The 17,306-nt window shown below is 42.8% G+C and overlaps 2 protein-coding genes across 6 annotated transcripts in view; one reads left to right on the forward strand and one right to left on the reverse strand.

The window, feature by feature from the left end:
* The window catches only part of LOC134039025 (ras-specific guanine nucleotide-releasing factor RalGPS1-like), a 130,276-nt gene that overhangs the window by 67,936 nt on the left and 45,034 nt on the right, over positions 1 to 17,306 (forward strand). The gene's annotated exons all lie outside the window — the stretch shown is intronic.
* Positions 2,702 to 16,559, reverse strand: angptl2a (angiopoietin-like 2a). 2 transcript variants are annotated; one of them, XM_062484196.1, is made up of 5 exons: positions 16,007 to 16,559; positions 11,326 to 12,232; positions 6,429 to 6,622; positions 5,241 to 5,511; positions 2,702 to 4,612 (listed from the first exon to the last, which is right to left on the reverse strand). In XM_062484196.1, the coding sequence occupies exons 2-5, from the start codon at positions 12,218 to 12,220 to the stop codon at positions 4,413 to 4,415; spliced, it is 1,560 nt and encodes a 519-aa protein (XP_062340180.1). In that variant the 5' UTR covers positions 12,221 to 12,232; positions 16,007 to 16,559; the 3' UTR covers positions 2,702 to 4,412. The 2 variants fall into 2 exon arrangements, with proteins under 2 accessions (XP_062340180.1, XP_062340179.1); XM_062484195.1 differs by having other exon boundaries at positions 11,326 to 12,246.

Raw genomic sequence — 17,306 nt, forward strand, 5'->3', positions numbered from 1 at the left:
AATTACAAAGGATGTCAATTCCCCCCACATTGCTGCTATTGTGATTTACCAGAATATGTGACTGGACATCTACGCTGAGATATCTATTGAAGATGTTTGAGGTTCCATCCCATTTAAAAATCGGTCTGGCAGAGATTTTGTCTTTGTGGAGCATATCTTATAAAAGAGCCGTGGAAACATGCTCATCTTTAGAAGTGTGCTCCCAAGGACAGGGAATTCACTGTACCAAGACCAGAAAAAGAGACCATAGTGCAAGGTAAAATCCCAAAAGCAAAAAAGAATGTAAATGAGTCATGCACACATTCACCTAGTAATGAGCAGACCCAGTCCTGTTGAGACGTCAGAAAGGTAATCTGTGACAACTTAAAGGGTTAAAGATGGGTGATTGTTTAACAGTTATACGGTAGATTATCCGGTATTGGTAGCACGTAGGAGTGAACCATGCAGGATCCAACCAGCAGTGGGTTGTAAACTTGCCGTTCTTACTCGACCTACTTTTTAATTCCGGTTTTAAAGGGTCATCCAGAGTTTCCGGGCACCCATAGACTGGCATTTTAATGACTGGTCAAACGGCATGTTGGAGCCATCTCACAGAACCCCCCAGTGGTCTTAATGAATTTGTTTTCTTTATTAATCCTCCTCGGATGATATTATTCAAACCGGTATGAAGCTCCCCCACTGGTCTCTTTGTTGTGTGGGAAGTGTTGGCAGCCTTCAGAGGGGAGGCCTGGTGGGCTATGGGCTTCGTGCCTGGCTGGGTCAAAGGTCGGGTTTATGCCTTGTGTGACTGACAGCCTCACCCTGTGTGGCTCAGTCAAGACTGCCACTACCAACTTGCTTGCCTGTCTGTGTGGATGCCAAGACACTGGGATTTCAGGTTCATCAATGTTGACTCATGTCCTCTATTCACAGGAGGCACATTGCATAAAGAGATGCACATTTATTGATTGAGCTGTCACCACCATACAAGCACACTCACCTTCACACTGTCTCTATTGGTACACACACACACACACACTGAAACAGCCATTATTTCTTCCTATCCACATAGTTACTAGACGTTAGGGAGAAATTGTGTTAGAATTGTGCGTGTCCCACGAGCCTCTTCATTCTTCTCATGAAAGACTCAGAGGGGAATCATTTTCTTCGCACCTAAGAATCAGCACAGCCTTTGCGTCCTGCACGTGCGCTGTTCACGTTTTTAGCAGTTTGTGCTATCAACCTGTCCTGTTATCAAAGCCTAGAGGCCTCGAAATGTAAGATTAAAACCAAATGATTCCAGGTGAGCGCATTTAGAGGCCAAAAGTAATGGGAGTGAACAGACTTTTCAGCTTTCTTCCAAAACACATTCCATCATTTTATAATTCCCGTATTTGCCGTTTTATGTTTTTGTCATCTCCGTCAGGGTGGCAATCCTTTTACAGAAGGAAATCCAATTTCCGTGTTATTCCTGGATAAGATGGATAATTCATGAATTGGAAGCTTGAGTTGAATGTTCTTTGACCTTTCAGTGTACCCTGGGAGTGTTCTGTACCTGTAGTGTCCACATTTGGCCTGGAGTGACGTCCAGTAGCTGTGTGACTGGTAATGCTAGCCACCTTAATGTGCCAAGTACAGGGACATTGAGTCTGTTGAGTTTCAAGTCACTTTTCCTGGCCTTGTTTTTCTATTCATTGTCAGGTTCAAAATATGGAAATCCTTACATGAAGCAAAGTCTCACTGCTTTTAGGGGTTTATCAAAAGCCCATTTGTCCCACCTGCAGTACCTCCGCTGTGAACTTATATTAATAACATTAATGAGTCAGTTCTGATCATTTGAGCATACTGTGTGCATTTCTAAACCATGACCAGTCTATAATCTGTGCCCCTTCTTTGGAGAAACAATAACATTATTGTTTGCATGTTAGTGCCTTGGATAAGTGTATGTCATCCATCTTGAATCAGGTATATCATCCCTTGTTTACTTTAAACAGTGTTTAAAATGACCCTGTCTTCATTCCCCTTCAGTGGCCAGAGCTTTTGAAGTGAATTGGTCAATAGAAGAGAAACCTTGGCTTGGTTGTTCCTGGCACAATTACGTTGAGAAGAAAAACCAGGCGCTACACAGACCATTCGATTGACTGCACATGTCGCAGAGTGCAAAGTATATATATCTTTTTTTTTTTTTTGCTTTGTGTGCGAGGCCTTCCCCCTTTTTAACGAGTTTTCCAGGCATTTATGATACTAGAGCAATTTCTGTATCCCAGTTCTTTGTAAACTGAGGTCGCCATGACAGCCAAGATGAGGGATAAGAATAGAGCTTTGACTGGTCGAGCGTTTGAGTGACAGGAAGGTTAACCCGCTCCCTTCAATCGCCTTTTTAATGTGATGTCTGTTCTGGATACTTTTGGGTTATTGTGGCTCTGCGTTGGCCTGTTTAGAACCATGGAAATGAAGATGGTGGTGGTGGTGGTGGGGGTTGCGTCCATGGTAACCTGCATTACTGATCCCCCCCCCCCCCCCCATAGCACGCAAGAAATTCATAAGCACCATTTTATTACATTACTTGCTGCTTTATTTGAGACAGGATTGTTTTCAATTATCTTCAACAATGGATATAAATGCAGGTACATATTAGAATGTACTTGGCCTTGCCAAATCAATCAATCTGTGCTTCAAGTTGTATTAGCAATGTTTAAAATGATAACTTTGACCAAAACAGTTGGCTGTACATAATTTATTGCAAGGCTCTGATGGTACACATTATATTGATACATTATATTAAAAAAATAATCTTAAAACAACTTATGTACAAAGAAGACTTAAACAATGGATAACATTGAAAATACCCCCGATAATGATAATGTTGTAACAATATGTCATGGTAGTCGGGTCTTTGTAGGTCTCATGTTAAGGCAAAATGGGGCATGCAAAGGATTCACAGAGCAATTGAACTCATTAGTGTAATCTATGACGCTGCCACAGTGTTCTTAATGTCTCTTCATTTCTATCCCAACTTTGCATCACATTAAAGGACATGATCATTTTCAGGGGTTGTAAGTTGGCTTGGTCCAGTGTCCTTTGTATGATGGTTTTGTTAGATATGTAGGGCCCTTACACCATTAAAATGTGTGTGTGTGGACCCTTGAAAGGATACTTCTACAGTAACCTTAATCTACACATTTACTCTAGACTTTGTGATCGTAAGGAATGTGAATGGGCCTAGTCCCCATCACCGTCTTTAGACCTTATCTTGCCATCCGCAACATAAACCTCTCTCTGGGATTCACCCACCATGTCAATGAGAAGCTGAATGGATTGGTTGACCTAATTTCTCTCTAATAGCTCACTGAGACACAGCGATGATGTCTCTCCAAGCGTTGTGAGTTTTAGGGGCAAAGAACTAGTTTTTTTTCATAACGATACCCTTTCTTGAACCTCATGACACCCTTCCCTCCCCTCAGGAAATTCCTAAGAGTCCTTGAATGGAGAAAACAACTTAACTGCCTTTGTCTCCTCTCTGCCATGGACATTTTTGATGTTGACTATTTAAGCAAAATTTGACATAGCATGGGTGAAAGTGAATTTCAGGAAACTGAAGGGAAATATCTCTTTGGGGATAAATAGATGGATAGCAGTTATCTGACCAAAAAAATCCATGCTTCTTTATGTTGGTGGAGAAGAAGAACTAGTACCAATAAGTGTTTTTGAAAAGGTCACCAAAAAGTGTCATATTTCCTTGAACTTAGAAGCATATTGTAAAACAGAATTCATGAAACAATCAAGTGAAAGCTCCAACTATCAAAAATGTTCTATGTAGAGATTCACAACTGTGTTTATTCTTCATCGACAATACAAAGACAATATCATATTTCCCTATTTATCTCACAATCAAAAATGTACTAAAAAAACACTTTTTACAGGTATCTTTGGTCAGCAACTGAACAAGAAAGATACCAGTGCTATCTGTTTCTCATTCATTCATTCATTCATTCATTCATTCATGCATTTCTACGAGTCTGTCACTTGGGACAGCAAGATCACGGAACACCGGGGTCTTTTGTCTATAGTCGCAATAGTTTTGTATGTTCGTAGAGAATTTAACTGTTAGTTAAAGGGAAAAAAACATAAACCATTTGACCCTGCATCTCCAGAAAACTAGTTCTGCGTAGAGGGTTGAATGCTTGCAGATGAAAGTAAAATACTACAGATTTTCACAACACGCCTACGCGGCCATTGCACTTTTTTGCTATCATCTGGATACGTATTAAGCATAAAAGCACACCGTTCAAAGAAGTTGAAAAAAAGCCAAGACAAGCGGAAATGAATTAACACCTATTCTCAATATTTGGAAAAGGGATCACATGGGAGGGAGAGAATGCCCATCAAAAAAAGGTTTCATTGCGATTCATTTTCTTTCTGCTTCTGTGATTTTAATGGAAGGTGTTCTGATTGGGACGAATCATCATGGACACTTTCTTGAGAGAGTAAGCCCCGCCTCTGAACTCTGCCCAGTATACCCCATCTTGATAGCGGCTACGGTAGTGTCCACCCCGGTACCACACGCCGTTCAGGTTGGAGTGGGCACAGGCATTGTACCACCAACCGCCTTTCTGGTAGTGGGCACAGTTACCTGGAGAGGAAAAATGATTTGTTTAGTCAGTGCAACAGTGTCCTCCACTAATACCAATTTCAATATCAACTTGAGTACTTTTGGGCTAGTCCTCTGTTCATCAGTGCCCGCATCATCTTTAAAAAACAATCTGTATTCTCCACTTTGTTGCTTTCAGTGCAACTCTGGGCTTCTGAAATACCGGTAGTTGAGTCAGGTCTATAAAGTGAGACTAACCATGAGGGGACCTAAGGCTGTCCTGTTCATGCCTACTAGAAAGTTTGTAGTCATTCATTATCTGTCATTGGCTTATTACCTGTCAATACTCCTTTAATGTTGAATTGTGCTGTAATGCTTTTTTTAATGGCAAGTTGTATTGTAGACATGAGGTAACCGTTGATCATCTTTGCTGGCAGGCTTAGCGCTTAGAGACACTTAGAGAAACCTCAAAGATTATCAGGTATACTTGACTTGAGTGTTACTTTGACTATCAAAGGACTACAATGTGAGAGGCAATAAACCATCATGCTAACAACATTCATATATGCAATTCTGTGATTGACCTGTAAGCACGTATACGCTTTGAATCCCTGTCCCTGCTGGCTCCTCACAGTTAAAGTAGCTGATGCCGATATTCTTTTGTGCTCACCTGTGTAGACATCGTGATCCCTGTCCAAGGTGGTAAACTGCTTGCCATTGTGCCAGGTGAGAGAGTCACCAGCATTGCCGTGGTAACGTCCCACCCTTAGCTTGTAGAAGTCTGCCTCGGAATCCAAACGGAAGCTTGCGTACTCTGCAAAGGTCTTCCGGCCAGACCAGTCTTCCAGCATTACCAGCAACTTGTAGGTGCCCTGGTTGGTCAGCCAGTAGATGTTCTCGAGGCCTAACCAGTACTCACCATCGATGTTGCCAAAGCCTGTCTGTGATGGTGTAAAGTCAAAAAAAAAAGTTTCAATATAGGTTTTTCATTACAAAATGTGTAAGGGGAAAGAGATATTTGTGCCAATTACAGTAGAGGCATCCACCCAATAGATAAACACATGCAAGTCACTCAGCCCATGTCATTCATCTTGTTTAATGCATGGATTACAGCACAGGTGTCATTCTAGTATGTTGGTGAGATAAAGAAAAGGCTGCACAATGGCATTGGCAATGATTGGAAAGACATACTGTACTCTCCCTGTGCTTGTGTGTCTCCCAATAAACCACACATGGATTGAATCAGAAGGGAGCCTTTTCCCTTCGCCAGCTCTGAGTGTGTAATTTGTGACTTAAAAGGCCTCGTATTCAGAAGAGGAGAGGCATGAGGTGTCTTGTAAATGATCTGTTGTGTCCTCGGACTGGAGTTTAAAGGGGTGGGGAAGGAATCCAAATAGGCCTGTCCGCCCTTTGGTCTGCAGGATGTAAATCTTAAACCACAAAATGTTTGTGCATGTATTATGTCATACTGGTTCCAACCCCTGGCGAAATGGGGAAAGCCACATATCACACATATGAGTTCACGTAAAAAATGTGGATTGAATTTGATGGTGTTTTTTGGGACCTTATCGGATACTGTATGTTACATTATCTCATGTTTGAGTAATCAAATAAGTAACTAAATAAACAACCTGAAATACTGTAAAGTATTCATTTAATATTCTATAGTGCTCATAAAACCCAATAAGGGTTCCTAATTCAACAAATATCTTGTTACATTTTTCTTTAGGTCTCAGTCCCATCGATGTAAGATGGAGAACTATAATTTATTGTTGGTTAATATCTTCATAGATGAATAATACATACTTGGTGTGTTTGATCAAGCCGCATACACTGTGTATCCCAGAGGTTTAGTTACCTTGTAAGTTTCCCAGTTCCTGAAGAAGTTGACAGAGCCATCCTGGCGTCTCTGTATGACAGTCCAGCCACCAGGGTCATGCCTCTGGTCGCACCAAACCTGCATGAGTCGGTTGGCATTCTCTGGCTTCACCAGATACATCCCGGTGGCTGTGTGGCCATCCTCCAGAGCTTGAAGACAGTCTTTGAAGGGACCTGTGGAAGAACGGTTGGGAATACTCGTTCAGAGCAGTGTAGCAAGGTTTTTCTTTGGAGCTGAACATGTTTAATATTTCTAGATAGATTTCATATCAAGTGATATGTTTGTGCACTATCCTTTCTAACATTATACAGAGAGCTTGTATGGTTTGAATACTGTAGCCTCTCCTGTGAGGAGAGACATCATTTCAATTTCAAATGCAGAACCTTCTGTACAGTCATAAGGCTTCCAACCTACCCCAGAAGAGCACACCTGATGCAACCTGGAAACCCCCTTACAAAACACCCACCTGTATAGTTTGCTAATACTCTGGTCGTATGGTTCTCTCCTCCCCACTCTCAGAAATCCTAGGGACTCCCACTCTTTTTACTCTCCCTCGACAAATTGACAGAATTGACATTGGCTGTGTTTCAAGATGGGAGACTAGCTGCCTGTAGTCAAAATCTAGCCAAGAAAAACACTGGCATGAGGGTCGCAGAAAGAGGTAGCTCCAGACTTTTTTTGCAGCACTCTTCACCATCCATATAGATTAGCAGGTCCTCTTTCAATGGCACCGCTGTGATTGTCGTTAATAAAACGGTAGAAAACTGTAGGTTCCTTTCAATTAGACTAGGCTGAATTCCAAGACTTGAGTGCTAACTAAATGTTAGGCTATGTTAAGGGGCATACAACCGTTACAACATCCTTATTCAGAGAAATGATCACTAAATCTGGAAAAGGTTACAGAATGTGAACTCGCAGACCACTGTAGTAAGTAACCATAAATGTTGACACTACTGAGGTCTTACTCTCTCACTACCTCTCCTCCCTGGCTTTGGGTGCTTATGGAAACACTGCTGTTCAGTGACATCTTTTTCTAACCGTTGTCATGTTTTGTTTAGGCTTGGGTTGATTTTCCGGTTTGACCTGTGGAGTTATTGCGTGGCTGTTTTGATTATGACTTCATGTCTACTGCAGCTATGTATATGTAGCAAGTGTAACTGAAATAATTGATATTGTGCTTCGGTGCTTAGAATCACAAATGAGCTTGTTTGCTCAGGCATTCAGCAGAAATACTATATCTGTTCAGTTAGTGTGTGCATAGTCTACAAGAGCTCAAACATTGCTTTTTTAAAAGTCTGCTTGACAACCTGAGGGAATCACCACTTTCAAAACTTTCCATTCCGGTGTCTGAGACCGCATCCTGCAGGCTATTGTTTCCATGTTCTCTCCTACTGTTGGCAGCCTCCTGCTGTCCGCCCATAATCTCAGCACTAAAAGATAGTGTGTGGGTTTATTTTTTTCACCTTGTCTGGGAACATTTGGCACGATTTGGTTCCTGCGGGTATTCTCACAGGGCAGTTTTTCCAAATGATGATGCCCACACAGCGTGCTGTGGCATCATGCCCCACCTCCTTAACACACACACACACTCTCTCTCTCCACTTTGTGTGGTTTAGTCTCTGTGCCAGCAACTGGGAACAATCAGTGTTAAGCTCAATTACAGAGACACTCATGATGTAACTGTTATTACCTGTTTCTCCAGTATTTTGGAGAGTATAGATGATTTAGAGATTTGAGCTAATTGGACTAGTAGTCGACCTCCATTTGTGCTTCACAGTCACCTACTGCCAATACAAATAGGTCTGACAAATCTAATTTGTCTCTGGTTTAACATTTCCCTTGAATATCTTCATGAATACAAGCTGGATCCTAACACAGAGATCTTCTTGTGTATTTACTAGCTGGTTTTTCCACTGTTTTATCGCTTGCTCTTGACTGAAGTGATTTAGAGCCTGCTGTGTAAAAACAAGTTGACTGAACTTCAGAGATGGGGGGGGGGGAGGGGACACTATTGCAGCTGAGCTGTGTGCCTGCCCCTCCTGAAGTGTCTAAGTTTATGCTCATTCAGTTGCATGCAAGCATCTGTCTGCATTTGATATCCCCTAAGCAGGCACACTCACTCTAAGCTTGTCACCAATCAGCACACACCTCGGGGAACTACCGTGCTGTTCTACTATAAATCTCTGATCCTATCTAAAACCAGGCCCTCAGTCAGGATGTGTCTGGCTTCTATCAAATGTGATTGATAGTTACTGAGTGATCAGGCCAGGCCGACTTCACCCTCACCCATTTTCTGTCTTCCGGCTTTTGGCCTTTCTTGCTTTTTCCCCCCGCTGTGGTTGGAAAGGTGTTGTCATTTTCATATACCTAGGACTCAAATCCTCATCGCGCCTCATGAATCATTGGGGTTGCTCGATTTTTTCCACAGTGTCTGCCAGCCCCTGTTAGCAAGCCGTGTCCTTGCCAAACTGCCAATGCAAATGACTTTGAAACTGTTGCTCTCTCCTGTTCTCTTGCCAGAGTTAATGTATTTTGAGCATAACTTTACAAAAACCATGCACCTGTTTCGTCGATTTGATTAATCCGTCTATTGATATATTCCATTTCTACGACAGACAGGATGTGTCATGGGTAGAATTTATAATAGTCTATAAACAGCAATAGTAATTGTCACAGTAGTAAAATAAACAGTTGCTGTACAATTTGGATAAAGAAGGAGAGAAAACCAGATATAATTCTATTTCAAGCCAGTCCACACAGGGCTGAACATGATCCTCTAAGCTGTACTTTTAGCCGGGGATAGATATTAGTCTCTGTGACAAATTACAGCAAATCTCTGTGATCCAGGCCCTTTGTTTGGTCCTCAACCATCCCCTGTATGCTCCCCAAGAATGAAAAAGCCTTTGGATGGCACTAAGAATACTGAGTCTGGCATTAACATTTCTCCGTTGTCACATGGTTAAGATTAGAGACTGCAAGTGCCAAGGTCCAAATATAAACTGTTGAAAAGTACTACATGCACACGCTCAACTATGGAACATAGTTTTTGCATTATGACTTGTTATGAAAGATCGGCAACCATAGCTATAGATAATGATGCATTTCAGTAAAAATGCATCATAAAAGGTTTATTTGCTCTTCTGAAGAGACCTATTCTATGAGTGTGTTCTTAGTACCTCAAATCTTGTTTCTCTCTACATCCTCTTTATAATCCTTTCTCTCGCTGAGCTTTGTCAGACATTATAGCCTCAAGCCCTGCAGCGGATCCACTCACCCGTTGCACTGTAGAGCATCACTCAACATCCTACACAACACTTGGTTCCGATTATGAAAAGCTGTATCTAACACATCACTTCCTAGCAATCTCTCAACACTATTTAAACAGATTCATCAGAAGGGAACTGAATTTCATGGGAATCTACTGCAGCATATTACATATAGTCAAGTAATGAAGATGGTTCAGTCAGTGCGCACACAAATGGGCATTGCGACCACATTCAGGACCAGGCCAGAGTGCAGACCTCTGGCTGATGAATAAGCATGTGTCTCAATGGATGTCAAAAGCTAAGTGGTGGGGGTGACTAATTGGTGAATATCTTCAAAGGTCCTTGGACCTCAACTTGTGTTGTCTGAGTTCCTCTACAGCACCTGTCAAACAGAAGCTGACAGCTTCAGACCCGAAAGACTCAGAGAATACCGCTGTCTGTAGGAATCCTGTTAAGCTCATCTCCTCTTTCTCAAACAATTCCAACAAAAGTACCTTGATCAACTCATTGAAATCTTCATCTTTAGGCTACAAATGATATTTTTAACTCTAAATCCAGTTGTAATTTGTTGCTATTCATTGATACTCAGGTTTTGTCCACCAGACAGCACTTCGACCAGTTTCTAAACATGTATACATCCTCTTAATAGCTTGATGTTGTATCAATCATGAAAGGAAAGCTGTGGTGCATATCTGTGTTTGTGCTTTGAAAGTGAGTTATTGCAGTGACTGCGATAGGATAATAGTGTCCTGATTAAAGCTCTTAGGCTTCTGTTATTGTATGAACAGTACAACCGGCACTCATATATTTGCCTTCCACATTTCCCAAGTCAGAAGAAACAACTGGGGAACAGAAGCAGTGGCTAAGATTCACTTGAGCTTGGATGCAGGCCAGTTTGGAATGAGCTGTTGCAGGAAGAGAGCGACATGTTTTTAGGGTGCTTTGAGAATTGGCATTTGTTTCTCTGTTGATTTATTTCCTGTGAAGCTCCATAGTTCTTACTTATATCTCATTTGAAGTTAATCGAGTATTCAGACACAGGGACAGATCTTTACAGTGGTTTATTAAAAATGGTTGCATTGAGGTGTGTTTTGACAGGCTACTAGCCAGACCTGCTTTCTAGAGTCTGATGGCTGTGCACATCCATCAGTTTTTCCCCCTTGCCTGAAGGAGTTTTGAGAGGTGAGAATGATTTGCTCTGCTTCTGCAATAATGTATATATCTTTCTAACAGCCTCTTTGCTAAGCTAAGGGTATTTTCTTTGGAATGTTTGATCTTCAGTGTCTCTCTGTGTAGAGCACCACTTAAGAAAATGTTGGACAATTTATGATCTAATATGAATGGTACTATAAATTCCATAAATCCACAACAAGTCTGTGGCTAGAGGAGAACAAGTTTGTACCTCAGTTAACACATTCTGCTTTTCATACATAGTCACATGTCCTTTGTGCAAAGGCTTTACTTGAGTTCTCTTTGAAGATTACGACAGAACTAACTGTCTTGAGGTCGCTGGCTTCTTGGACAGCTAAACCTAAAGCTACCGGTGTTCTGTCTCAAATCATCAAAGAAAGTGGTGGGATTCTTAGATTAAGATGGAGAAAAGTACTCACCAGAGGGCTTGTTGGTGGTGGAAGGACTGTGGGTGCCTGTGGGCATGGTTGGTAGAGGCGGTGGCAGTGCCTTCAAATTCTGGTCGCTCTGTATCTCGTTGGTGATCTGATTGTTGTTGCGGGTGTAGGTGGGTGGCTGGTAGGGTTTGCTTGCTATGGGAGGCACTGCAGGCCTCTGTGGGGGCAACTGAGGGACAACTGGGGGTTGCGGACGAACCGGACGGGCCCGTTCCCTCTCCATGTCGTATGCATGTCCGCCTCGTTTGCAGTGCTGTTCCATCTGCACGATGAGCACGCTCTGGTTGCCCGCGAGGACGGAGAGGTGCTGATACTTGTGCTCCAGGTCGCGGTAGCGGGCGGCCAACCTCCCCATCTCGGCCGTGTGGTTGAGGACGCGGTTCTCCAACTGCGACACCTCCAGGGAGTTGTCCCGCTTGCGGATGATCTCGTGCAGCAGCTGCATGTAGAGCTGAGTGACCCGGGCGTTCATGTTGCGGCTCTCCTTGCGCAGGAGCTTCACCTCGTTGACCACGCCGCCGTCCACCTCCACCAGCTGCTGCAGCGACTCGATCTGCCGCCGCTGCTTCTGCAGCTCGCCGTTGAGGAGCTCCAGCTCCTGTTTGTTGACCCGGTTCTCCAGGAGCGCCTCGGGCTCCTTTGAGTTGACGCAGATAGCACCCGTGTTCTTCTGCTGCGGGACGATGAAGGTGTAGGAGCATTTGTCAGCTTGCGAGGTGGGGTCAGGGGTCACAGAGCGTTTCTGGCGCCCTGCGTAGAGGAACTCCCTCTCCAGGACTTCGTCTCTGCTTTCAAACTCCTGGGCATCTCCTTGTAGAGAAGAACTTGGCCCACTGACAAGCAGGAGCACCAGTGGAATCACCGTAGGGAGAAACATAGCGAAGTCGTTCTTATCAGGATGTTCTGTTGGGAGAGAAAAGAAAACAAAATATGATTCGCTGCTTACCCCCACACCATTCCCTGTAAGAAATGTGCAAAACTGTCATTCCACGTGTAATGATTCCAATATTGCCAAATGAGAATCCCTGCTACAGTCTTTGTACTGTATGCGACTGCTAGGTAAGAGAATGTCACAAAAACCAGGCCTCCATGCGTACAGCACTTCACCGACTTTAATCGGCACTGCTCTGCACGGTGACCAGCACAAGGAGCTTGTTGACATTCCACCATTATCACAGTGCCCGGTCAGCTCCCTCAGGTGTTCTACGCTTCTGCCTAATAAATCCCATTTTCCTCTGAGAAATGTAAACAGTTGCAGTGTATAGAAAGGCTTTTGCCCAATGTGGCAGAGGAATGCAGGAATTGGGTTCCATCTGTCCCCCCTAGGGTGTACTTTATGTCAAAGTATAAATACTCGTTGCATTTGTTGAAATCCTCCATAGTGTAGATTCACTCATATCTACTTCTCATAGTAATTAAGCATGACATTTTGTTTTCCATAAGCTGTTTTCATGTTTTGGGGGGAAATTGATTTTATGCAAAATTACTCTGCTTTGGTTTTTCTTGGATCTTGCCTGAATAGATGGTGGAAGTGAGATATGTTATTTATAGGCATCCCTCCTTCCCATTGTGGGATTGTAGAAATGGTCTGTATTGTCCCCATCTTGATGAGCTTCACTGTCAGAACTAGTCTGAGATGATGAGAAAAGGTGGGAGAGGTGGGAAAAACATAAAACTTGTGTGTCAGACCCACCTAAGAGAGCACCATGTAGATGCAAATGACAGGCCTGGAGGTACCTCATATCAACAAATTATTTCACCCTTTAATCAGCCAAGAGAAGCATTACCCTTCATCATGATCGTCCCCGTCCCCCCCCCTCCACCCATGTTGATTAGATTTCTTCCTTTTTATCTGCCTTGGCAATGTAGTCCCGCAACATGTTTTGATGGTTTCTATGTGCGTCATGGGAAGAAATGCTTTCACAGGATAGGAATGTTAAACAAGAAGTGATAATGTAAGGAGTGGGCTCTCACTTGATAAGTTATCATTGTTAGAATTTGTTTTTCAACTGCAGAACCAATTTTTGTGGTTCTGATTCGGTCTAATAAAGACATGGTAGACTAACATTATTGATCAAATGTATTTATTCACCTGACTAGAGAATGAACATTTATGATAAGAAATTAGATATGTTTGGTTTCCATCCCCTCTTTAGCCAGACACAGTACCATGCATGCATGGACCTCAGGAACTTATTGCACGTGGCACATATTTGTTTAACTCATCAGTGTCAGTATTTCCCAAACTGTCCACCCCACCCTCATTGACAAATGACAGATTTAAGTGCTCCTTTATCAAATGTAGTGTGATCTCACTTTTTCCCACTTGCACTTGACATTCATGTCAGTGGAATTTTTATATGGTCTGTGGTCAAGTATATGATGTTTGTTTCAATGAAGGTTGTCGTATTAAATCACTTGAATTTATTGGAGATTTTCTTTTTTAGTTTTAATTACCTTGAATAAAAACGGCAAATTGTTTTCATGAATGGTTGTCATGCCTACTTTTGAACCAAAGAAACGTACATAAAGAAATCATGAGAAAAGATCCCCTCTTTTAGAAAATTGTAGTACATATGTTACAGGCTCTCATTTTCGTACTTTAAAAATGGGTGTGTTTGTGTGTTTTTTTATATGGTAAACATCTCTTTCCAACAAGCTTTTCACATCTGCCTATGTTAATAACCATGGCCCCTTCACATCTTTGATGTCTTCTTCATAATTTCACTGCCCATGGAGACAGCAGAAGAACCCCCCTTACTCATGCACATGCACAGATAATGCGTTTAAAAAATGTTTTTGTATTTGTGAGCAAATATGAAGTAGACTGCTGCCAATTAGTAGCTATGAGGGGGATCTTTGTCTGGCAGCTGGAGGAAATTGCAGAAGGACGGATGTCACTAAGGTCACAGTTCACAAAGACAGATGTCTGAAAAAGAGGGACTTTAAGGCCTCGAAGCTAATGAAAAGTTTGTTTTTTACTTCACAGTTTTGTTGACGTCTGTCGCCACCATCGTCCTCTCTTTCAGTGTCTTTCAAAGTGTTAAAAACCTTTTAGATGTTTTGCGTACGAGTTCAAACTAGTACTATTGAAAGCACATGGCACTCCATATCTCAACAGTTTGTCTTCCATTAAATGCCCTCTGTGCCCTGTCAGTGACCACAGTGAGTGATCCTGGGGGAGAGTCCTGCAGCTCCTTTTTACTGCCCCTGTTTGACCTTTCAGAGTCAAGGTTTCTGCCCTTTTGATTATGCTTTGAAACCAGGGCTCCAGACTTTTAAGAAAAAACGATATGCCTCCACACAAAATAGATGATTGTGCATATATTTTCCAACCAAGCGGTACAGATTTTGTACGCTATGATATCATAGTGTTTTGAAGGCAAGGTGGTTGGCAGGTCCCTTAAGGAGCTAGATACAATAAAGCCAGCCAGGCCCCACTTGAATTTGACATGGGAATTTCTCTCTAAACAAGACATGATGTAACAGACCCTTTTTTCCCCTCACCTCTTCTTTTTCTGCAGTGTTGCTTTACACGCTGAACACTGAAGGAAGTTTGTCAGGGCAACTTGCCCAATATATTTACTGTCACAGCTATCACGTTTGTTCTGAGGTGTTTCAGCACACATGTTTTGAGTTACGTGTGAGCATATGTGCATATGTACGTGCGTGTATATTCGTGAGAAAGAGAATGTGCGTTCCTCCTTTTTGGGTATAATTGTTCAAGCCTCAGTGGGTCAATCAACAAGCTCCCTTTTTCTTTTTCTTTTTTACACTTGCTCAAACAAATACACAAACTAATTGATCTCTCTTGCACTTATCCCACCCCAAAATACACACCAAGCTAACTCCCACTCCCACAGAGACACTGCCACAGCCTCACTCAGCATGATGCGTGAGGAGTCTCAGATGCCAAGGGATGCGACTCCGTCTAGTCTGCACCGCAAAACAGACGTCGGCCTCTCGTCTCAAAAGCCTGACAAGTCTCTTGTGTGTTCCTAAACCACAGCTGGTGAGAAAGAGGCTGCTTCACACTCCCCAATGCGGTCCACTTACTCTGAAGTGGGTTAAGTGGTAGTTGACTTGTGCATGACTAGCATAGTAGTTTGTCACCTTACTCATATCCTTATATTCTAACTGAACTTGAGTTTATTTTGTGAGAGTCGTGAGTTAGGTTACCACAAAAGCACCCCTTCTACATCCATTCATGTGCGTGTGCCTAACATATTTTAGTCATGTCCTTTGAACTCAAAGCTTCTATGTTTAGGACTTTGCTTGGACCAACTATTGCAGTCAATTAGTATACATGAATCTATTCCTTGATAATTCATAATCCTTGAGAATGTAAGCAGTCCATGAATATCAGATGTAATTGTTAGCTGATTAATATACTTAGTTGCAACAAATTGAGACTTTTGTAGTGGTGTAATTAGCACAATGAATGAAGTGTATTATTTGACCACAGTACCCATTGCACCTCATCAGAGTTGTAAAGTCTGTCTGGAATTTGTGTCAGCCCCTTTACTACAAAAGTGATATGACATTACACAGACTCAGCTGTCTTGTGTAGAACTGTGTGTAATGACTACACAAACAATCATTTCATAAGTCCAGACTTTGCCACCAAAATCTGGGAAGTGCAGAAAGAAACTCTGATGCTTACCAGATAAGTCTCTCTTTCCTCCACTGTTTGTCCTTCACTTTGTCTTGTCACTCTGTGAGTGCCTTTAAATCCCTTGCCTCCCCGGCAGGTTCAGTTGTGGCTTCTCGGTGAAGGAAGTCATTGCAACTCCATCATTCTTCTCTTTTTACCTTTTCAATTCCTCTCTCTCTTCCTCCTTTGTGCTCCCTCACCTCTTCTCAGTCTGTTTGCCCTGTGTGTCCTAAGTAATCTGTCCACGGCCCGGCTGTTGGAAGACTTCAAAAACTGGATGTTCTCATTTAAAAATGGAAGAGAAACTTTTTTTCTTTTGGAGTGTCCCTTCAGGAACCTTAAAATGTTCCAAGTTCATTCATTCACAGCAGAGGTAGAAGTGTTACTTTTAGTGGAATCTTGAACTCAACTGTAAGAACACCTGAACATGGTCTTTAGCATACTCTTTGCACTGAGTCCATCAGTATTGCCACATCCTTACCATAGTCGTTTTTCAAGTAAGCCCCCTGTTCTATCCTCTCTGTCTTTCCCTCTTCCTCTCCCTCTCTCTCTCTTATGCTATTAGAGGTGAAACAGTTTTTTGGGCTTGTAGTAATCAAGTTTTGAACTGGGTTCCTCCCCTTTCCCCTCCCCTTGGCACAAATGAGATCAAGCAGCAGCAGACAGGGACTCCCCGTCCCCGTCCCCCCACCCAAACCCTTGTCCCCTGCAGCCCCCCCAGAGCCCTCCCCCTAACCCTCTAGCCTCCCTCCCCCTAACCCTCTAGCCTCCCTCCCCCTAACCCTCTAGCCTCCCTCCCCCTAACCCTCTAGCCTCCTTCCCCCTAGTCATCCAGCCCCCCCCCAGCCCTACAGCCTCCCTTGCATCCCCCAAACCCACCCCGACACTTCCTTCATCTCGGCTATTTGGGGAAAGAGCCTGCCACAGCCACAGGCACCAGCTGCAACTGTTGCTGAGTGAGGTCACAGGCTTCAGTGGGTTTGCAGCTTGACCCAGCTCTCATAGGAGGAGAAAGGAGGAGGACAGTTTATACCTGTGAGAAACGGGAAGCATTTTTCTTTCACGTTTACTTATTTGATGTTTGTTTTTCTATATTTTCATAGTCTTTCCCATGGTATTTATTGACCTCTTTGTCTCTCCCTCTCACTTTCACTCTCTCCGACACATAGACGCAAATTCACTCTCAGTCAATAGAGGGCAGTCTCCAAGCCTTAGGGAGGTGTGCTGTAAGGCAGATTATGATTTTTTATGTATTGTCAGGTAATTTGGGTGTGTTTGTTGAGCAGAGGAGGCTTTATTGAAGGAGAGT

The sequence above is a fragment of the Osmerus eperlanus genome, chromosome 18 (assembly GCF_963692335.1).
Source record: "Osmerus eperlanus chromosome 18, fOsmEpe2.1, whole genome shotgun sequence".
Lineage (NCBI taxonomy): Eukaryota > Metazoa > Chordata > Actinopteri > Osmeriformes > Osmeridae > Osmerus > Osmerus eperlanus.

Coding starts and splice junctions, on each gene's coding strand:
- angptl2a (XM_062484196.1), bottom strand. CDS start 12,220: ATGTTTCTCCCTACGGTGATTCCACTGGTGCTCCTGCTTGTCAGTGGG. Junction 5,512..6,428: donor GGAACTGGGAAACTTACAAG/GTAACTAAACCT, acceptor ACACCATCACAG/ACAGGCTTTGGCAACATCGA. Junction 4,613..5,240: donor GGATCACGATGTCTACACAG/GTGAGCACAAAA, acceptor TTTCCTCTCCAG/GTAACTGTGCCCACTACCAG.